General features: G+C 51.8%; 1 protein-coding gene across 1 annotated transcript; it reads left to right on the forward strand.

Annotated features, from left to right (window-relative positions):
* The first annotated feature begins 3 nt into the window (after positions 1 to 3).
* On the forward strand, positions 4 to 7579 carry LOC150063967 (uncharacterized). The gene is made up of 3 exons (XM_090331326.1): positions 4 to 276; positions 1090 to 1309; positions 3522 to 7579. Exons 1-3 carry the CDS (start codon positions 208 to 210, stop codon positions 3914 to 3916), a joined length of 684 nt encoding a protein of 227 aa, XP_090187452.1. The 5' UTR covers positions 4 to 207; the 3' UTR covers positions 3917 to 7579.
* Positions 7580 to 22889: the final 15310 nt, after the last annotated feature.

The following is a 22889-nucleotide window of genomic DNA, read 5'->3' on the forward strand; positions in this document are numbered from 1 at the left end:
GGTTTCTGGGCTGATCATTAACCTGTGGCAAGCAAACAGTATTCCTGGCTGGGCTCTGCCTGTCACTCCTCTACCCTTCCAACCTCAACACTGAGTCTAAGCTCCAAGGCTGGCTCCATCAAGCTGGAAGCCCCTCAAAGAAGCTCCTTGCCATCTCCTAATGGGAGTTTCCATTGAAGATAACCTTCCCAGTCCTTACTAGGTGCTATGCCTTCCCCAAGTGGGGCTCCTCATAGGGTTCTGTCCTCTGCAGTCCCTTTCCTGCGTGGAACATTGGTGAGTTTCTACTTCTGCCCCTACCTCCCATGCCCTGGCTTGTTATCAGGCTCTTTGTCTTCCTTCCCTTCACCCTGTTCTATTCCCAGGCCTCTTTGAATGGGAGTGAAGTGGGGTTGCAGAGATGGGGTGGGAATGGGGCCTCAGTCAAGAGTCCTGAGGTTGCCTCAAATTACACACCAGGGATGAGGAACGGGCTGAGAGAGAGGTTGGCATCTCATTTGGATGGAGGCGATGGGAAGTTACAAATCAGTGAGACAGGTGAGGAGCTGGCGTCCGGAAGGGTGCTGTGGGGACATCAGGGAACTGTTTTGGTGAGAGCTGTTTGGGAGGTAGGGATCTATTGCTTTTAGAAGCTGTTTAGAAGTTGGAGGCTGTGCTAGTGTTTAGAGGCCATGCTAGCCTTTAGGAGTGGGCTAGTATTGTGCTCTTTGCTGTTGGGCTATACTCTATGGCAGCTGTGGCCATGTTGGGAAGCTGAACTAGGACTAGAAGAGCTGTGCTATAACAAGTGGCAGTACTGGACTAGAGTCCTCATGGGAGCCTTGGGGCTGTAATAACACGGGGGCATGTGCTGTGTTGGGACTTCCAGTGTGTGGACTTGGCTGTACTGGGAGCTGTCTTAGAATTAAGGGATGGCCCTCTATAAAGCCTGTGCTTTCTGGGATCTGTGCTATGCTCAAGGGCGAGGCCTCTTCTTGGCTGCTACTGAAGCCTGGGAGGGCCTTGCTGAGGCTGGGATCTGGTGTGGTACTGGGCTCACAGAGCATCCTGGCCAGCCAACACCGACACTCTTCCTTATTCTCTCCATAGTTACCTCACCGCCGTGTCACCTTCTCGGCCACTAGCCAGGCCCAGGAGCTGCAAGACCCATCCCAGCACAGTTACTATGACAGCGGTCTGGAGGAATCTGAGACACCATCCAGCAAGTCATCCTCGGGGCCTCGACTCGGTCCCCTGGCCCTGCCTGAGGATCACTATGAACGCACGACCCCTGATGGCAGCATAGGCGAGATGGAGCACCCCGAGAACGGTGAGGAATGTCGGCATGGTGAGGTACTCTGAGAATGAGTAGAAGTTCAAGAATGGTGGCAAGACCTCCATCTATGAGTTCTTAGGTGTTCAATCATAACCACTATACTGATACGTATTGGATCACTTCTTACAACCCACTCTCTCGTATGAACATCTTATTGTGCCCACTTTACTGTGGAGGAAACTGAGGCTCAGAGAGGAGGTTAAGTCAGTCGCAAAAAAAAAAAAAATCACATAGACAGTGACAGACCTGGGAGGGATTCACATCGAAGTCTCTCCGACTCCAGAGCCTTAGCGTGCAACACGACCTAACACTGCCTCTCTGAGAACAGGGACCCTGACAATGGAGGCCAGGTGGCTCAGGTAATGGTAAGGCAACCTTGAAAGGTAGACGGTAGTCCCCAAAGAGAGTGGGAGGGCCTTGTGAAGAGAGAGTGGCCCCTGATGCTATGGGGAGCTCAGAGAATCCTGGGATGACCCTTGGGAGACGAATGGGAGGTCTGATTAAAGAAGAGTGGCGGGAGGTGTGGGAGAGGTGTGGGTCCAGGAAATGGTCAGAGCAGGGACGAGTGTGGGAATGGATGGTGAGGCGTGCTGTCAGAACGAGCCTGTGCTGTGCATGTGTGTGCATGGAGTACCGGCCTGAAGATGGCCTTGGAACCTAAATAGGCTAGCTATGGGGTTGGAAAAACTGTAGCTTGGAGCTGTCCTTGGGTCTCATTCTTTCTCTCTTTGCGAAATAGAGCTGTCCTTGGGTCTCGTACTCTCTCTATGGGAAGTTTCCCTCCCCTCAAAAGATGAAAAGCTCCACTCTCCACCCTTCAGTCACAGGGCCCTGTCTAATCTCCCAGGCCCTAGGCTCAGAATGCCCTCTGTCCCCTCCCTGCCCCTCCATGCCTGATCTCATGCCCATCTCGTCCTTTTTGTGCCCGCGCAGAGCCGGCTGGCCGGAGCAGGCCCTGAGGCGGAGTGCCAGGTATGTGGGAGCTGCTCTGGGGTCTGGGGTCTGTGGGACTCTGCCCAGCACCCAGCCCCACCCCACCCAGTGCTCCGTGCCACACTGGGTCCCCAATTCTGCCTTGAGCTAAAGAACCTTGGCACTCTGAGGGTTAATGACAGAGCTGTCCCCTCCTCACCTTGCACTGGCAGGAGGCCAAGCCCCCGATGGGTGGTGCTAGGGGAGCCCCTGCCCTAGGCAGTGCTGCTTAGTCCTGTCCCTGAGGAGGGGGTCACTGCCTGGCACTGTCCCCGAGTGAGGGCGGGACAGGGACAGCTGTGACAGGAAGTGCTTATGGCCCAGCCGTTCCCATAGAGATCTCCGCTGCCCAGCAACCACACCGGCTACTGCTGATGTCAAGCGGCCAACTCCTGTTCCCGTGGGTGTTCTGGGCAGGGAGCCGGGACAAGGCCAAGGGTGGTGGCTGGTGAGGGGCTGGAGTGAGGTGGGCAGGGGCTGCATGAGCGTGCTTGTGGGCGTGTGAGTGTGTGCTTACGTGTGAACACCCCACTCAGATCTTTATCCCTTCCCTCTGGCTTTAAAGCAAGGCTTGGCTGTAAGGTGGGTGGGATGGCAGGACACCTGGGAGCATGTAAGGCTTGAGAGAGTTTTAGATGGAAGATACCCATCTTTGTCTGAGAACAGAATTGTCCAGTGGAATCAATTTGTGTGTTCATGCCTATCTCTTATGTGTGTGTGTGTGTGTGTGTGAGAGAGAGAGAGAGAGAGAGAGAGAGAGAGAGAGAGAGAGAGAGAGAGAGAGAGAGAGAGAGAGAGAGAGAGCGCACACCAGTTGTGTCCTTAATGAGGATGGGAGATTCCTCACTCACCCCTATCTTAGGTCAGATTGCATGTTGAAGCCTGTCTGGAGACAGATGATGGAGTGTCGTGATGTTGTGTGTTTGTGCACCTGTTTGAAGAGACACATTTGGTAGGCATGTGAGAAGAACACTGGAAGAAATGTGTCTATTTAAGGAGTGTGTGGTGTGTGTGTGTGTGTGTGTGTGTGTGTGTGGTGTGGATGTGTGCAGTGGGCAGACAGGTGGGTAGTGGGAGACTGAGTCTATTTGAGGTGCTGTGTGCTGTGAGTGCAGTGACAGGAGCTGTGTTGCACCTCTGTTCTGAGGCAAGGCATGGATGCCAGTGGGAGGCCATGGAGCAGAGCTGTTCAAGGCTACCATGCCTGATGATGGTCCTCCTTGCTGTCTGGCAGACCTGCGTCCTTTGCCTGATGTTGCCATGACGGGCACGTGTACCCGGGAGTGCAGTGAGTTTGGCCACTCTGACACATGCTGGATGCCTGGCCAGTCATCTCCCAGCCGCCGGACCAAGAGCAGCGCCCTCAAACTCTCCACCTTCGTGCCTTACCAGGACCGAGGAGGGCAGGAGCCTGCGGGCGCCGGCAGCCCGAGCCCCCCAGAAGACCGGAACACCAAAACGGCCCCCGTGCGCCTCCTGCCCTCCTACAGTGCCTTCTCCCACAGTAGCCATGACTCCTGCAAGGACTCGGCCACCTTGGAGGAGATCCCCCTGACCCAGACCTCGGACTTCCCGCCCGCAGCCACACCGGCATCTGCCCAGACGGCCAAGCGCGAGATCTACCTGTGAGCTCCCTTGTGGCCGGCGGCCACCCCTCCCCAAGCCGCCGGCCAGCTCCCAGCTGGGCTCATTCCAGGGCCCCCACCCTCCATCCCCTCCAGCATGGACTACGTGGCCAGGACCCCAAGTTGGGGAATACTGGCCTCAGGCCCACGCTGACTCCTCCCTCATGCAGGGTCCAGGTCCTCTCCTGCCTTTCCACCTCCCAGCTCCCAGGAGTCCCTTCCTTCCCTTTATGGGGCTCCTCCTAGCTGATGCCCAAGAGGGCTTCTCTGTAATGACTGAGCTCCCCTCCATCGACTTCCAGGGAGCACCCCCTCGCACTGGGCAAATGGTGGAATGAAGGGTGAGCAGCACATTTCAACTCATGTTTCCCGCATGGCCGACCAGGGCGGGGACAACAGACCCCATTTCAGTCCTGAATGAAGCAGGGCTGAACTGGGGAGCCCCTTTCCTTGGAAACTCCTAGAGGAAGAGGAAACTCTTGACCACCAGGGGCGCCCTGAAGGGCTTTTGTTACCAAAGGTGGGGTGGGGATGGGGGTGAGAACATGATGGAGGCTTTGTCTTCCAGTACTGCTCCTGGGCTGGCCCACCTGCCTGCCACATACCCATGCCTGGTCCCCTCTAGGCACTCCGCTTCCCTTCTGGTCATGCAGTGTCTGTATATAAGGACCTTGGAATGATGTCCCCATTTCTGCCTGATTTGCAACTCTTCTTGTTGATGTTGTGTTGTCTTGGGGGACCCCTCTGGGGGGGGACCTGCCCTGTGTCCCCTACTCCCTGCCCCAGTGATGCCCCCACCCCAGGCCTCTATTGTTCCATGTTGTAAATACCCCTGGGGTTGTGGAGGGATGGGGGTGCAGGCCAGGGAAACAACACGGGGGGGGGGGTGGGGGTGGGGTTGGGGGTAACATTTGCCTATCAGCAGAGCTGGGCTTTTATTTAATTTTTTTTTTAAGAATACAAATCTCTATTTTTTTGGAACTGTTGCGCTGTGCCCTGGGGTGGGGGGGTCCCCGCTCAGGCTGGCCTCCCACACCCGAATGAGCATCACAGAAGGGCCCTGAAGCTGTGGGGGGGCAGCTGGACAGGGGTGGGATGACTGTGCCTCTGGCCTGGTTGGGTGAGTTGGGAGCAGGAAGGTTTGCTCAGGGGGTGGCTGGTTGCTGCCTCCAGTGTGGAGGGCCTGCCCCCTGCCCCCCCTCTCTGCCCCCAGCCCCCAGCCCCTGCCATGACTGACCCTTCAGCCTGTAAAACCACCATTGCCTTGATCTCAGGGGGTGGGAAGGGCTGCCTCAGGGCACCCTGGGCTCCAGGCCCCCTTCTTCCAGTTGGGCTTCCCTATGCCAAGGCCAGGGTCCCATGGGGGAGGGGGTGGGGAGATTGGGGGGGCTGAGAAGCCCTGTCAGCCATGATGAGGTGAAGGTCTCTTCTTCGCCTCGGGGGGGCCAGGGTGTGAGGGGCGTCCTGAAGAGCCCCCATTTCCCACTGTGGCCATCTTAAAGCCTCAGCCCCTCTTCCTTCCAGAAACCCCCACTGCCTTGGCCCATACCTCTCCAGCTCTCCAGGGGCCCAGGCAGGGAGGCTGGAGACTCAGGGTATGGCCTTTGCTTGACTTAGTCTAAGCTGGGGGGGAAGGGATGGCCCAAGTGTGGGAGGGTGGGTGCAGGCTGCTGGGTTGTCTGGTGCCTTTGGGAGCTATGCTGCTGGGGTCTTGACTCCTGTGACCCCAGAGACCCCACTCCCACCCCAGAAAAGCCAGGGGGCTGTAGACTCACCCTATTCTCTGACTCTTTACCCCTAACTTGCTTTGGGGTAACAGTGCTGGGAAGGAGAGCATCATGAGGCTGTTAGCTCCGGCATCCACAGTCCTTCTCTGGAAGGCAATGGGTAGAATGGGCTGGGGTGGCAGCAGCCAGTTCTAGGGGTTGGCGGAAGTCTCCTTTCCCTGGGGCAGGCCCAGAAGGTGGGCCAGGGGCTTGTTAAAGAGATAGCCTCTTACCCCTGCACAAACGGGGCAGGTGCAATAGCAGTGGATTGGTAGAAGGAGGTGCCCAGCTGGAGAGGCAGTGTCCTCTAAGGCTGTCCTGAGTCTCAGAGGTCAGGATTGGGACAAAAAGATTGTATGAGGCCCATTTGCTTGATGGAGAGGTTGGCCCAGACAAGAGGCATTCCTAGGGCCAGTGGACTCCCTTGGAAGCCTCTGACCCGCTGGATGCCCTACCTTGGCCTTGGAGACTCTTAAGCACTGAGTGGAAGGGCAGAGGAGCATTTGCACAATGGAGAAGCCAGAAGGAAGGGGATAGTCCAGGTGGCTGGGAGGACTGAGAAGCACAGAGCAGAAGTCCTTCCACCAACCAAGGCAGAGACCCAGCTGGCCCCCTGGATGGGGCCAGGGCACTGCATCTGTCACCACCTGGACACTCAAGAGGTGAAACCAAAGGTGGGCAGGGAATGGGTGACAGCACTGGGGACTACTACTCCTGTCGGTCCTAGGTCTGTGAAACCCCTCCCAATGCCTTGTGTCGCGTACAGTTTTATGTACCAATAGGCGACATTTGGCCAGGGGAGACCCCCTACACCCAGCCTGACCCAGTCAGTGTCTTCCTAGAGGGGACCTAGTTGGTCCTCTTTCCCCTACTTCAGAGCATGTCTCTTGGTAAGGGGAGGGTATGTGGGGACAGTTCTCTCCTAGGGTCCTTGAAGCTTCTCTCACATGGAGGGGGGTGTCTCTAGGCACCCTTGACCTGGGGGCTTCCTAGCCCCTATGCCTCCCTTTGGGGGTGTCTGGGGAACATGTTTTCCCACTGGGGACCATGGAAGCATGTCTCCCCCTCCCTACCCAGGCTCTTTGGGGAGCCTGTTTTCCTCCCAGGGTTCCTGGGAGTACTTAAGACAAGTCAGTCTTGGGCCATCGCCCTTTCCAGGGAAAGGGGCAATCTCTGAAGTACCTGGGAAGGGATGTTTGTAGCCCTCCCCCCGTCTCTCCTTGGGGGGTGTCTCTGCTCTGCAGCACTTTGGATGGGGTTGGGCATCTCTGAGTTGTCTTCTCTCCAGGGGGCTCTGGGATACCTCTTCTCCCGAGGGCAGGGCCTCTGGAGCCATTTCTTCCCTGGATGCGGGCTGTCTCCAGGTGTCGGGAGGGCTTGTGTTGGCCATGAGAAAGTCTCTTAGGAGGCATCTCCACTCGGGACTTCTCTGGGAGTGGGGATGGTATCTCGCCCACGGGGTTCCAGGGCGGGGGTGCCTGCCCATGGGGACGAGGAGTCTGTGTCTCCTCGGGTTATCTGAGTGGGGAGGGGGGCCGTGTCTCTCTCGTGTGTCGGGGGTGGGCTGGGGAGGGGGGGTTGGGTGCGTGGGGTGCCCATTTTTGGGGTCGTGTTTCTCTTGGTTCTTGCCACTTCCCACCGCCTCGCTCCTCCCGGGAAGGGCCCCGCCCCGCCCCCACTCCATCCCCATCCCTGGCGCTGCGAGCACAATCCCGTTGATTTGTAATGATTTCTGTCTCTTTCTGTCTTTCTTTCCCTGACCTCCTCCCCCCCCTCCCCGCCGCGAGCATGCGCAGGCACCGCCCCCACCCCTCCGGTTCGGTTCGTTTCCGGTTTGTTTGCTGAGCTGTCAATGAAAGACCCGTGTAATTATCCCCGAGCTTTACAATAAAAGTGTGAAAACCGGACCCCACTGCGCTTCTTCCAGGCCCTCGGGTCTGCGTCCCGTGGAGAATGGAGCTAAGTCTGGGCTGGAGGTCTGGCCAAGGCGGGACCGACCCGCCCTGGGATTCAAGGGCGCCCTCCGCGGAGGGAGGGCGTGGAGGGAGCGCCCCTGGCCTGCCCGCCCGCTGGGCCCGGTCCGCGCGGGACGCGGTGCAGGTCCGGGGTGGAGGAGCCGCTGGGCACGGCTGGGCGCTTCTGCTTCCTCCTCCGGGCGCCCTCCCCGGACTTGCCGGTGGGGACCGGGCCCTCCTGTCGTTCCCTGGCTGATTACTCCCCGCTTGTTTGGCAACGAGCTTGAACTGCGGAACGAGATGGGAGAAGGGGCGGGAGGCATCTGTCTGTCTGTCTGCCGCCTCCTCCCACGCTCAGGAAGGAGGGGGAGAGAAGTCGATTTCGGGGCAGGGGACCGAAAAGGTCTCTCGGGCCGTCTCCGACGGAGCTCCCCTCCCCCTTCCGGGTTCAAGCGTCCCGGGGACTCCTTTGTCCCGCTCCAGGGTAAACACTGACTGGCTCCGCAGAGGTCGGAGAGCAGAGACCGGATCAGCCGGTTCCTGGCCCCACCTTGCCCGGGGCGCCCCTCCACCCCGCGCGCTCTCACTCGCCCGGCGCCCCCTGGATCCCCTCTGCCTTGGCCGGCTCTGCGTGGGCTCACTCCCGGATCCTGGGGTCTACTCAGCCACTGGGATTAGTTAAGAGCAGGGACTAATCCCGGATGAGCCTCCGTGTAAACCCGGATCGACTTTGGGAACGGTGGGGGAACTTCCAGGCGCGAGTTTTTGGAAGGCCCTGGAGCCCACCTCAGGTCCCCAGGATACTTCTGAAGACTGGTGGTTGGATGAGCTAAAGGGGAAAGGCGGGGCCGGGGGCGTGGTGGAAAAAAAAAAAAGGTACTGCCAGGTCTGGCTTCAGCACAGCTTGTTGTTTGAAAGTGAGGCCGGGAGGAAGGAAGGAAAATCAAAGGCCCTTAGCAACCTCAGGATCCACAAAGATTTGGTCAGATCTCAGTCTACAACCCCCATGCTCTGCACCAGTCTCCCAGCCACAGAACCAAAAACTTGCTCCCTTCCAGTGGCCATGTGACAGACCCCTAACCTTGAGGCCCCACCTCTATCTAATCTGAGAAGCTGATGAGTCAACCTGGAGAATATGGTCATTCTCCTCCCCCCCCCCCACATACATACACTTGATTAGACAATGGAGAATGAGGAGCCCTTCCTTTTAAGAGTAAGGTCAGGAAAAGATGTCAGTGATCCGGGGAGTTGATTAAGATGGGGGTGGCCAGCTTGGTACCACAGTCCAGACCCTGGTTTCTTTACTCATTCTACAAACATTTCCTGAGCCCCTCCCTTGTGTCAGGACTGCACAGAGTACAGGGACACCCCAAGAGTGACACATAATCCCTGGGATAGGTAGACAGGTAAACAATGACCACATCAGGTGCTCAGCCCTGTCTTGAGCAGGAAATTCTGGCTGAAGAATCAAAGAAATTGACTTCTCCAGAGGCCAGAAGGCTTTCTGGAAGGGTGGTGCTCAGGTTAAGTTTCAGGTTGAGGGCAAGGTTAGCTCACTGAGGAAGTGACTAGAACAGCCTTATTGGTAAGGAGCTAGTGTGTGCCAGTGCCTAGAGTGGAAGAGAGGGTGATATGGCTCAGGAGAGCAAGAGAAGTGGGGTAGGTAGGGGCCAGAACTAGAAGGACTTGCTGATCAACCTAGGATTGAGGGGGAAGGGAAGCACTCTGGGGGATCCTAAACCTCTGAGATAAAAGGCTAGATTTCCAATTCTTTACAGATTCTTTTTCTTGACCCAAGCTTCTCTGGTGGTGCCTGGGTTGGGAGTGGTGACAAACAGACAGACAGGAAGAGGAGCCAGGTGCACTTTAGGTTAGCTAAGCTGGTCCCACCTCTTCCCATCACACCTGGAGTCAAGAGAAACTTACATAGACAGCTGGTTGCCCCATTGCTTAGCAGCATGGTCTTGGACAGGTGAGCAAAACTTAACTTTCTTCACATGTAAAATGTAAATGATAATGAGGGTTATTGTACCGCCTTAATGAAGTCATTTGTTCACTCTCTCATTTAACATACACTTTATAGCAACCATGTGGCAGGCCCTGTGCCAGGTGCTAACAAGAGGGCCCTGAAGACCGGCAGGGTCCATACTCACTCTGCTGGAACTTACATTCCAGTGGAGAATAGACTGTAAACAAACAAACAAATGAGATAATTATAGATTGTGTTCAAGAGTGCTGTGAAAGAAACAAACAGTGGGACTGGAAGGATGAAAACCGGAGGTGGGATAGGGGAAGGGGCTGGCTGCTTTATTCAGCATAGCCAGAGGAGCTTCTCTGAAGAAACCCAAAGATTTGGAGCTCAGGAAAATCATTCCAGGTACCAGGAATTGCAGCTACAAAAGCCCTGGAGAGAGTTCTGCCTGAATCCTGCTAAAATGGTAAGCTTTCTGAAGGTAGCTTCCTCAGTCTCTCATTGTTAACCTAGTGGATAATTCTGGGTGAGGTGACTAGAAGAGGAGAATTTCTGGTTTGCTGAATCATCTCTCATATACCCTATGCCCTAGAATGGTATTGGGGTTGTTCCTGGCCTCCTATCAGCCCATCTGTCTAGCTTAATCTTCATTCCAGCTGTTCAATAGCCATCTCCCTCCAACCCCAGGGCAACGAATTCTATCTCCTCCTAAGGCAAGGTAAGCAGAGTAAGTCCTTCCAGAATCTGCCAATTCAGAGCTTAGACGGGTCAGAATTTAAATCTGATCTGCAAAGGCCCAGGAACAAAATACAGGCCCTGAAGAAGATCACCAAAGTGTTGAGTGTTCCTTTGGGTCTCACTTCAGGGAGGTGACCTGGATTCTTATCCAATTCCCCCTAGAAAAATACTTCCTACACACAGATACATCTCCCACAGAGGCACCATCCCTACTGCAGAGCACATACAGCTCTTCTCATACACTCACTATCCAGCTGCACACTGCATCTCCATGGCAACCGGGAGGCCTGGTCCACGGATGTTAGAAATAAGTGCTGGAGGAAGACGGGGAGAGGGGGAGGAATTCCAAGAGAAACATCAGAAATAAGGAGCCTAAGAAAGATAAGACTCCTGAGGAAGCCTCTACCTTTCCATGCACCCTTTGCCAGGAAGATGTGAGTGGACTTCAGGCCTGAGGATAGAATTGTTCTAGGTGGGCTAAGCATGAGCATGTGGCCATGGCTGTATGGATGCAGGTAATGGGGCACAGTGAGCATGGAGAGGAATAGAAGCAGGAGGATTTGAGTGACAATGTGGAATTTGAGGAAGCCGAATACCCAGTCTGGGTAAAGGGCAGATAAGTGGGGTGGGCAGGGTAGGAGACATAGGGGGAGTACTTTATTTTTTCCTGGCCTAATTGGCTGTTCAGGCTAAAACCACCTCTTAGTCACTTAGTCTAATTAGAATTGTTCAGGAGAAGATAGTGGGGGAGGGGGAGACGGGTTTGCAGGGGGAGGGTGGATGGAGACAGCAGGGTGGGGGTGGGGATAGGATTTCCTTCTCCAACCTTCATCTGTTCTCTCCCTGCCCATTGGCGGAAGTGGGCTGTACCTTTTCAGACTGGTCACCCTAATATTGGCCCTTCTAGCTGTCTTCCCTGAGCTCACCTTTTTTTCTGCTTTTGCCCTACTTCACATTTCTGGTCTCTATCTTATTCTAGCTCTTACTCTCTTACTCTCCCCTTTGTTCCCCTCCACTGCTTTCCCTTTTCCCCGTCCTCATGATTTCTGGCCACCAATGAAGTTTATTTAATAAGCAGGTAAAGAACTGGGGAATCCTGATTGGGGCTAGTCTACCAGGATGTGGAAGAGGAGCCTTGATCTTAAGGGAGGAAGAGGGAATCAGACAGACTGGTTGGGTGGGATTCCCCAGGTCTTTACCTGCAACCCCAAACTAAGTTTTTTCACCTCTTGGAGGTTTGGGGGAAGGATAAGGTATGTGAGAGCTCAACTGTTGGACTGTCCACCAAGAACAAGGTCTATGAGTATCAGTTTCTCTAGCAATAGGCTTCATAAGTCCTCAATTTGTCCAGTGGACTTAAGACTTTAACTAAAGTACTTCAACTAAGTATAAAGGCTCAATAAATGGCAGCTTTTATGATCATTTCAAATTCTTTTCCTTTTTTCAGGACTCTTCCAGGAGCCAAGACATATCAGCCATCCAAATCCCTTCACCCTGCTACTTCCCCATTCTTGGGGGCCAGAATGACATCTTCCTAGATCCGTGGCCTTGCTCTGCTCCTGAGTAACCAGTGACATCCCCTTGTAGGGGAGAGTAGGAGGGCTAAGAGCTAGAATTAGACACAGAGACTGGAGAGGTAAGGGCAATAGCTCTGAGTATGCTGGGTGAGACTTGAATCATGCCCCTTGTCCACAGAATCAGAAGAATAGACTCTTCCAAAGCCTAAGGTCTGTTTTTCCCTTTGCTGCAGGCTGTGGAGCAGGAGGAAAGGGGACAGCCATAAATGATGTAGGGAAGTAGACTTGCTGAGGGGACAATAAGAGATGAACAGCGTCCAGAAGTTTAAATATTTCATGTGGTTGCAGCACTGGGAAGGACAAAGTCCCCAAGCTGTGTTTGTGAGTGTGTGTGTGACTCCTTCATGTGACTTGGAGCGGTTCCATCTGCCCAATGTTCTCTATACCTCCAGCCCTGAAAACCCTGCACGTACAGAAAGCTAACCCCCCACCATGAGACTTTTCCTGGCTAAGATCCCTCTGAATCCCTCCCAGCACATGTATACTTTATTTTATTTTTTACAGCTATAGGCGTTTATTCAGCTTTTAGAATGTATTTTACCTAGTCACATGTAATCAGTATCCTCCCACCTCTTTTTTTTTTTTTTTTCCCAGAGCTGAGGATCAAACCTATGGCCTTAAGCATGTTAGGCAAGTACTTTACCACTGAGCTTACACTACCCAGCTTTTTTCAGATTCCCCAAAGACTTGGTGCCCTAAACCTTCATACCTTCAGCATTATCAGAAGAGCCTGAAAGTGCTAGATAAGCTGGTTGGTTAGGAACATAGCCAGTGGGGCTGGTGAGGAGGAGTAGGCCTTGAAGCAGGAGCAGGTTGGAATGGGTGGATAGCAACAGGTTCTGATGGTATCTATGCCTATGCTTACAGAAGGGCTGGGGGCCGCCTCCTTTAGGTGTCCTCTATTATCATAGAGAGCTGCGCTATGACAGCTTCCTAACTCCATGTCTAAGAAGTCGAGTAGAAGAATCCTTGGTCAACAGGCCTCCTTTTTGGCCTTTTTCTTGACTTTATCCCAGTCTATCATTATTTTGCTTACTTGTTCAATTTCTTGTTCGATTTCTTGTATGAGAGCTGGGTGTAGTGGCTCACAACTGTAATCCTAGATACTCAGGAGGCTGAAATCTGAGGATTGTGGTTCAAAGCCAGCACAGACACTAAAGCCCATGAGACTTTAATCTCCAATTAACCACTAAAAAAAACAGAAGTGGTGCTATGGCTCAAGGGGTAGGGTCATAGCCTTAAGCTGAAGAACTCAGGGACAGCACCTAGGCCCAGAGTTCAAGCCCCATGGCCGACACACACACACACACACACACACACACACACACACACACACACACACACACACACACACACACAACTTGTAGGAGGAAAGAACCTTGTTTAATTTATTTACCACCACCACCAGTTTGCTGAATGAATGAATATATGAATTAATGAATGAATGGAAAGAAATCTTGGTAATTGTGCTAAGAGGAAGACAGCAGAAGAACTATAAAAGGAATATAGATAAGCCAGGTCCTGAGGGCTCAATCCTAGCTACTCAGGAAGCTGAGATCCAATGGTCATTGTTCTAAACAAGCTAGGAGAAGGAAGACCAAGAAACTCATCTCCAATTAACCACCAAAAGAAGCCAGAAGCAGATCTGTGGCTCAAGTGGTAGAGTGCTAGCACTGAACACCAAAGCCCAGACAGTGCACAGGCTCTAAGTTCAATCCCAGGACCAGTACCAAAAGTCAAAAAAGCGGGGAGGCCATCGCGGAAAAGGGAGAAGGAGGCTGTGATGACACTGGAAGATGAATGGAGCTGAGGCAAAAACAGGAATGGAAGCAGATGGGATGGTTACAGAATCTGGAGGCCTGAGATTTAGGGGAAAGACCTAGGTCCCCAGTGGGACTAGAGGCAGGGACTTTGGGGCAGAGGAAGTCTAATTTGGAGTAGGGAGCCAACGACAGAATCTGTCCTTGGCAAGGCAAAGCCTGAGATTAGAGTCTAAGGCTTCAGTACATGGAATGCAGGAGCCCCCAGGAGCAGCTGCGTCTTACTTAGGGGCTTCCCAAACTCATATCACCCTCATCCTCAAACCTAGACCCGATACCTAACCCAAGTGCCATCCTGCTGCCCTTTCAAGCCCATGCACACAAATGCCCCAGGCTGCACTGACCAGTGCCTGTCTCTAGAGAAAAAGCCTAGGAGTGTTCCTCTAACTGGGGTAGGCATGGAAAGCCAGCAGGGGTCCTGACCCCTCTCATCCCCCATGGAAGCCTCCATTCTCCCAAATCAAAGGTGACAGCAGTATTAACTCATTAGCACTAAGTGCCCAGAGGAAACTGGGTTGGAAAGAATAATTGCTCACAGGACACTGTCTGGTCACTTGGCACTCTACAGCTCAGGGGCTTTCTGAGAAGGCAAGTGAGGGACCATGAGAGTAGCCTAGAGTGGGAGTGGTGAGAGTTCCTATCAAAGAGACCATATTTCCTCCAAAATTGCCTAGAGTGGCCCAGTGTGTGTGTGTGTATGTGTGTGTGTGTGTGTGTGTGTGTGTTTACTGGGGGGTGGGTGATGGTGAGCAAAGAGATTGCAGGTGAACTCCTGCAGTAGTTGTCATGGCAACCCAACCTGGATCGCGAGGGGGTAGTCTCTCCCAAACCCCTGTGAAGCTGGACACACACACACACACACAAACATGGAGCTTTGCAGAACTCTATCTTACGAGAGTGTTGGCCACTTCTCCCTGGGCGAGACCAAAGCGGGAGCCATGAAGGAGTTTATATCTGCTGAGGTACTAGACTAAACTAGGGAAACATTTCCCAAGGGGGTGGGGTGCAATTACACTTGCAGTGTGCCTAGGCTGGTGTCCCAGACAAGTACATACTCAACTGACCCACCTCATTCCTGCAGCCAGACCACACAGCAGGGGAATTTGGGAGGGAGATGATAATTAACAAAGACAACAATAATCAGTTAAGCTTAATTGAGAGTTTATTAAATCCAGCTATATAGTTATGGTAAGCATTTACAGTCAGTGTCCTATTTTATTCTCAGAACAACAGTACAAGGTAAGAATTATAAGCCCTATTTACAGATGAGAAAACTGAAATTTTAGGGCAGGGGTAAATAACTTGTTTGCTCTAAGTCCTATGAGCCAGACAGAGATAGGGCAAGACTACAGGAAGGGAGGAGACAGAGGACAGGTGCCAGCCCTAGAAGCCATGAGTCCCATCCCTAAGCCCTATGGGTCACTCATGCTCAAACACCCCTCCTCTTCCATGGCAGGGCTCATCTTGCCATGCAAGAAGCAAGGCCTGGGAACTTCAGATCTAGTGCCTGCCTGGGTTGGGCTGGGGCAGCTGAGGGCACCTGTGAGGGTGTGGGGTACACTGAGCAGCGGGCATCGTGATTGGCACGAGCCAGGGGAGCGGCTGGCAGCCTTGTTCCTGGTAAACACGAGGAGAGGTTACTTCACAAGGAAACAGTAATTAACTTTAATTAGCACCTTGCATCTCGGAATATTATTAACATCTCAATTTCTCTAATCAAGGCAGCAGGAGAGGGGCGGCATCTGCTTTGCCAACTCCTTCCTGGCCATGCTCCTCTGCTTGGCTTGGCTTGGCATAGCCCTTACCCCTTCTGCATGGTGTCAGGAGTGCCTCCTCAAGGGTGAGGGGAGCTTGGGCTGACAAGACAGCCAGCAGGTTCAGGCTGAGGACTCAAAGCCGGCCTCTGCCAACATAAAGCAGAACAGGGTGTGTGTGTGTGGTCACATTATCTTTTCAGAAAGACTGCAAGCTCCCCCAAAATGGCTTGCATTCCTTTGACTTAGAGAACAGACATAGTTGTCTTGTTGTTAGTCATTTTTTCTCCGTCTTTCCTCCCTTTTCTCCTGTCCCTTTACCTTTCTTCTTGGAACTAGCTCCTTTTCTCACTTTCTTCTTTCTCTTTTCTCTCTGTTCTCTCTCATGCAGCCCCTCCCCCATCCATCCCTACTAGCTGCGTGAAGGTGAAGTCTCCCTTACAGTGCAGAGACTGTGCTCCAACTTGGGATATGAAGTGGACAGGATAAAGTCCACCCTCTAGAATGTAGAATTTCACTGGGGAGATAAGGCTTAGGTAAAAAGGACTATTAATCCTTGCTGAAAGGCATCATAAGGGAACAGATACATAGTAGATGGTTATGTGGGTTCTTGGAGGGAAGGCAGGTTTGGGAGAACCCAGGGTCCTAATTTTGTGGCGCAAAGGCAGAGGCCATGCTGGGTACTTGGGGGGCAGCAGGACCCTGAGGCAACGAGGATGCTCGGTGATGTGTCCTCTTCAGAAGGCCACTGTGGAGGGAAGTCCCTGAGGGCACAGGAAGTGACTCCCTCTTCATTATCCCCACCCTCAGTGGCTGTTAACCCTGCCTCGTGTGCCTGATATTAATAACTGACTGTCCTCCTCTGTCTAATTACAGCAGCATGCTGCTTGCACAATTTGTTATTTATTAGGCAGTGTCCTCGGGGCTAGCTCTCTGGTCCATCTAATTTGTATTTATTGAGCACCTACTATGTCTCAAAGGCCTGAGATGCCCAGGAGTAGGTACCAAGTGCTAGAATTAGGCTCTATAAGGGATGAAAGTGTGGAAGGACAGTTATATAGGACAGGGTAGTTCAACAAAACAGTGACAGGGGCAGCCCAGAGTTCCCCAAGGGAGAGGCTGTGTCTGCATCAGCTTCATCAGCAGCCCTCACCAGCTATTTTATTTGCATCTATACCCACTCTTGATTTTGTACCATCTACAAGGTAAGAGTCCAGCCTGATATGATAGCTCACATCTGGAATCCTAGTTACTCGGGAGGCAGAGATCTGAGGATCCAGGTAAAAGGTCAGCCCTAGCAGAAAAGTCTGTGAGACTCATGTCCAATTATCTACCACCACCAAAAAAGCAGGAAATGGAGCTGTGGCACAAGTGGTGGAGTGACAGCCTTCAGCAAAATAGTTAAGGGACAGAGTTCAGTCCAGGCACTTAAGTCAAGCCCCAGGAAAGAAAGAAAGAAAGAAAGAAAGAAAGAAAGAAAGAAAGAAAGAAAGAAAGAAAGAAAGAAAGAAAGAAAAGATTGAGTCTGATGACTAAGTTTTAATTGGAAATTCTATCCAACATTAATTTAAAGCACTGGTCAAATAGTCGGTGGAACCCAGTGTGGGGAAGGCACAGAGTATTTGACTTTATTTACCATGGCTCAGGAGACTGACCACCTATAAGTATAGAGTGAGAACAGCTAGACTGGACTGTTCTGCTCTTGGAGGCCGCTCAATCAGGCTGGATATCTATCTGCCTTCCCTTTTCTGATACTATATTTCTCAGTTAGGATTGCCTTTCACTATGGCCTATGGGTTTCAGTCCCATAGGTTTCTCACAGCACAGCCAGAATTATTAGACACATTTCGTGGTTGAGGACAAAGTATGAAGTCACACAGCTGGGAATATTAACAGCTGGGTCCGACAAGCTTGGGGTAATCACTTCCTTAATTGCAGTCTCCACTTTATGGTAAGCTCTCCACAGATCTGAAGCCACCTGGAGGCATGTTGGGGGAGGCCTGAGCTGGATCCCTGGCACAAGGAGAATGCAAAGAATGGCCTCTTGTCCGTTAGCAAACAGAGCTGGTTAGCCTCCCTCTCTCCTTCCTCAACTCCTCCCCACCTTCTCACCAGCTCCAGCTCCCTGAGGGCTGGGGGGCTGGGCTTCTATAATTGTAGAGTAGCCTGCACAGGGCGGGGAAGGCTCTGTCGTTTCTAAAGGCCTTTTTGATGTTGATGATTATGGTGATGATGATGACAACGAGGACCAGGCTGTCCTTTCCCGTCAACACTGAGCCTTTCTTTGTTTCTCTCCATCGGGGTCTCTCTGCTCGGAGGACTGATGTGATTGGGGGATCACCAGCATTGACTTCGCCTTGGGGGAGGAAGGGGACAGTATTGGTTGAAGAGAAACTGGAAGAGACAGCCCACCCTTCCTTCACCTTCTCCTAGCTGGACAGCACAGGGGTGCATAGCCATGCTCATTAGCATCTCATTTGCATAAGGAACAATTGAGGAGATTGGAGTCATGCCTCTGAGGAAACACCTGCAAGGATCTGTGAATGAAAGCCTCTCCACCCCCCTCCTCGGTTCCTCCGGGATCCCAGGGAAGTGGCAAGAACCCAGCTGGACTAATGATGGTGATGACCAGTTAGCATTCAGTGTGCCTACTAAGTGCTGGCATAGATGTGGACATGGTTTGTCTCTCTTGATTTTCACACCCAATTCCCCTAGGTGAAACATTTTATAATCTAATTTCAGAGGGGGAAGCTGAGTCTCAGCCTCACCTCCCCGCCCCCAATAGACTCCGATGGTGGCAGCGCTGGGCTCTCAGACACCAGTCTCCATGGGTTCTAGGATCCCAGGAGGCTTGGAATCAGAGCTCAGAGAAGCTCTTAACACACAGACCCACATGCTCACGCACGCACATGCACAGTGCCCTGCCCCTCCCCCACGCCTGCCTAGGGAGGCAGAGGAGCTGGCTGACTTGGCCCATAACCATGTTAGCCAAGATCCAATTAACTAGTTAGCGCAGGCAGAGCTGGGGGCAGGCAGGGCACTCTGGAGAGCGGACGGATGGGTCGGGTAATGCGCAGAGACAGCCAGAGACAGAGGCTCCACTTTAACCTGATAAGCAGCTCCCAGCATCAATATGCCCTGCTTGGCAGGCTCAGCGACCCCATCCAGGGTGGCTGGCAGGAGATATTGGGTTGGCCTCTGACCCTCACCTACCCTCGGCCTTGTGGCTTCCCCTCAGCTACCCTTACTCCCTCCTTGGTTTCCTTTTCAGAGCTGCAAGGCAGGCAGCTTTTGTGAAACACATTTTTAACTAAATGAAGCCAAAGTAGAAAGCCGGGGATATCTGTCATTGTGTAAGAAAGGTGTGAGGTGCCACAGTCACCACCTAGAGGTGGGAGGCTGGGGCAGGAGTGGCCAGAGGACTTCATGGGGGAGAAGACAGTAACAACAGACAGTATTGATGAAGTTCACCCTGTGCCAGGCACCATACAAGCCATTTATGTATCTTTTCTCATTTGTACTCGCAACAGCCCTTCGCTGTAGGTATTATTAAAATCCTTATTTTGCAGATGAGAAAACAAAAGCTTAAGAAATTTGCCCAAGGTCACACATCAATCAAGCTCCCTCAGCCTCAAATCAACTATGCTTTATACAAATACCTGAACACAGTCTAGGACTGACAACAACTCTAGTACATCCTTTTGTATATTCCTGAGTAGGTGTTTTATCATCTTAAGAGGTTTTTTTTTTTTTGCCAGTCCTGGGCTTGAGCTCAGGGCCTGAGCACTGTCCTTGGAGTTTCTCAAGACTAGAGCTCTACCGCTTGAGCCTCAGCACCACTTCTGGCTTTTTTCTATGTATGTGGTACCAAGGAATCGAACCCGGGTCTTCATGCATGCTAGGCAAGCACTTTAACCACAAGGCCAAACTCCCGGCCCTCATCTTAAGAGTTTTAAGCCTGGAGTGGTAGCACTTACCTACAATCCTAGCCTTCAGAAGGCAGGAGGATCACAAGTTCAAGGCCAACTTGGGCTATATAGCCAGCCTTTCTCAACAAACAAACAAACAAACAAACAAAAACAGGGGCTGGGAGTGTGGCTTAGTGGTAGAGTGCTTGCCTAGCATGCACGAACCTGAGGGTTCGATTCCTCAGTCCTACATATAAAGAAAAAGCCAGAAATGGTGCTGAGGCTCAAGTGGTAGAGCTCTAGACTTGAGAAAGCTCAAGGACAGTGCCCAGGCCCTGAGCTCAAGCCCCATAAATGGCAAAAAAAAAAAAAAAAAGTGAGGTGCTGTGGCTCACACCTGTAATATTAGCTATTCAGGAGGCTGAGATCCAAGGATCTCAGTTCAAAGCCAGCCTGGCACAAAAGCCTGTGAGATTCTTATCTCCAATTAATCTGCCAGAAAACTGAAAATAGCCCTGTGGCACAAGTGGTAGAGTGTCCCTGAAGAGCTCAAGGATAACGCCCAGACCCAGAATTCAAGCCCCATGCCCAACCAAAGGGGGGCATAAAGCTGAGTGTGGTGGCACCCAACTGTCATCACTTTTCTCAGGAGGACTGTGATTGGAGGCCAACCCCGGCAAAAACAAAAGATCCTACCTGAAAAATAATGAAAGCAAAAAGGGCTGGAGATTAGCTCCAGGGATAAGTACTTTCCTCAGAAGTGCCAAGCTCTAGCTAGGCTTTGGTGGTTCACACCTGTAATCCTGGCTATTCAGAATTCTGAGATCTGAGGATCTTGGTTTGAAGCCAGCCCAGGCAGGAAAGTCCATGAGACTCTTATCTCCAATTAACCCACCAGAAAACCAGAAGCGGTGCTGTGACTCCAAGTGGTAGAGCACTAACCTTGAGTGAAAAAGCTCAGGGAGTGATGTGCCTGGACTGAGTTCAAGCCTCACAATTGAACCCCCCCCCAAAAAAGTGCCAAGCCCTGCGTTCAAACTCTAGCTCTACCAAAAAATCAAAGAAAAATAAGTTTTATTCCTGATCTCCATTTGATGAATAAGTGAAATTGAAGTTTAGAGGAGTAATGTGACTTATTTAACTGATATGTATCTGTCACACTTGAATTCAGGCCAGTTCTGACTTCTAGCTAGTGCTCTTGAGGAAACTATGGGGGGGGGGGATAGAAATCCCACCCTGCAAATGAATTGCTAATCTATTTTAGTCTTAATTTGTTTATTGGGAGCCCAGCGTGTGCAAGGTACTATATATACTGCACATGAAGAGTGGGGGGGGGGGCGGGGGAGAGGAACAAATGTCTGCTTGCCTTCAAGCAGCAGGAGAGCAAAACCTTGGAGTTTATTGTCAACAGACTGGGAGTTGCTTTGGTTGGGGGATTTCAGGGGATAAACAATCAAAAGATGTCCTTCCTCTGTCTCTTGTGAAAGACTGCTCTTTTTTTATTTTGTTTTCTAGTGACTGAACTTGAAGGACAGTTAAGGAACTCCCAAGGTCATACACTGAGATGGGCCAGATCTGTCACAGTTGAGGCTCATTTCCTCTCAGGTGAGTTCCTATTATTTTTTTTTGTGCCTCTGTCCTGGGACTTAAACTCAGGGCCTGGGCACTGTCTCTACCTTTTCTCTACCACTGGAACCACTGCTCCATATCCAGCTTTTTGCTTTTTGGTGGTTAATTGGAGAAAAGAATGCCACAGACTTTCCTGCCTGAGCTAGCTTTGAAACTGGATGCTCAGATCTCAGCCTCTTGAATAGCTAGGATTATAGATGTGAACCAACAAGTTTCTCATTCTTTGCCTGAAGAGGACTTCCCTAACCCTGCAAGCTCCTAAGTTCTGGCTGATGTCCCCTCACAACCCAATAGTGCAGAAACATGTTATGTATTCAGTGGCTTGTATTCTTTTCTTTTTATTTTTCCCAGATACCAGCAGCTGAAGAGTTAAGACGTCCCCAGCTCAGGGGATCAGAGGAATTGTCTCTACAGGAAGCCACTCTCCCAGTCCCTAAGGCCTCTGGGGAGGGGGGAAGGGAGAGACTTTTTTAGCTCTTTCCCAGGCTCCTTAGCCTCCCTGGGGATCCAGCTACATGCCAGAGAAATGACCCTTGACCCATAACCCTCCGCAAACCCTCCCCAGCAGGGAAAGACTCTGATCCCCACTCAGGGCCCTCAAGGCACTGGGAGAGTGGGACCCTCCTACTTCCTCACCTCATTTTTTTTTCTTTTCCTCCCACCATCTCATTTATTCCTCTCTGTCCCTCATTCCTGTTCCAGTTACTGTATTCAAATTCCTGAACTTTTTCCTGTACTTCAACTCTAGGCTCCCAGTTCCCTGGTCCCAGGCCCTGTTTGTAATCTAAAAATAAAGAGCCTGTGATTCAAGTAGGCAAGTCCGGAAATAGACAATGTAGCTCAGGCATCCGCCAGGTGGGGAACTAGAAAGGACCCACTAACAGACTCAACAGCCCTGCACCCCCAGGTACAGGAACACAGTTGTTCCTGAGGAGAAAAAAGGCCCAAGGGGAGGATGGAGAAAGTATAAAGAGCATTGTTTGGGGTTAGGGAGCTGTCGGGGGCTCTTCACGGCCTTTTTGTCATTAAGAACGAGTACTATTTTCTACTTTCTCAGCAATTGCTTGGAGTCACGGGAGGCTGCCTGCCTGGAAAGTTAGTTCTGAGCATCCACAGTCAGGACTCAAATCCTAGGAAATCCCTGTAAGATTTGCATCTGTTTCCCTAGGGATATCTTGCTTCACTTCCCAGGAATGGGAAGAGGGCCACTTTGGGCCAGGCTGTTTAGAAAAGTCCATTTCCATACCTCTGCCACCTCCTGGGCCCTCAGCCAGCACAGAAGCCAAAGTGGGTTGGGTTAGCTCTGATCTGCCTGTGTTTCCATTTTGCAACCTAATGGTCATGGGAAAGGAGGGCTCTACTGTAGCCTGAAAGGACACCCAACTCCTCTTTGAGGTTCGGGGTCATAGCTTTGGGGTAGCAGAAAGAATAGAGACTTACCACACTGTACTGAGAATCCTTTCCATACAGAGTCCTCTGTCACTCCTTACTGTGGAGTAAGTAATGAGGAGTGTGGCTCACATTCTTCAAGTACTTACTATGTGCCCATCCTTGGCTAAATGCTACTTTTCCAATACATCATTTTCTCACTCTCAATCGTGTGTGTGTGTGTGTGTGTGTGTGTGTGTGTGTGTGTGTGTGTGTCCATGCTAATCGTAGGGCTTGAACTCAGGGCCTGAGTCCTGTCCTTGCACTTATGTGCTCAAGGCTTGCACTTTACCACTTGAACCTCAGCTCCATTTCTGGCTTTTCAACGGTTAATTGAATATAAAAGTATCATGGACTTTCTTGCTTAGGCTGACTTTGAACCATGATCCTAGATCTCAGCCTCCTGAGTAGCTAGGACTACAGGAATGAG

The sequence above is a fragment of the Megascapheus bottae genome, chromosome 4 (genome assembly GCF_031878675.1).
Source record: "Megascapheus bottae isolate mThoBot1 chromosome 4, mThoBot2.hap1, whole genome shotgun sequence".
NCBI lineage: Eukaryota > Metazoa > Chordata > Mammalia > Rodentia > Geomyidae > Megascapheus > Megascapheus bottae.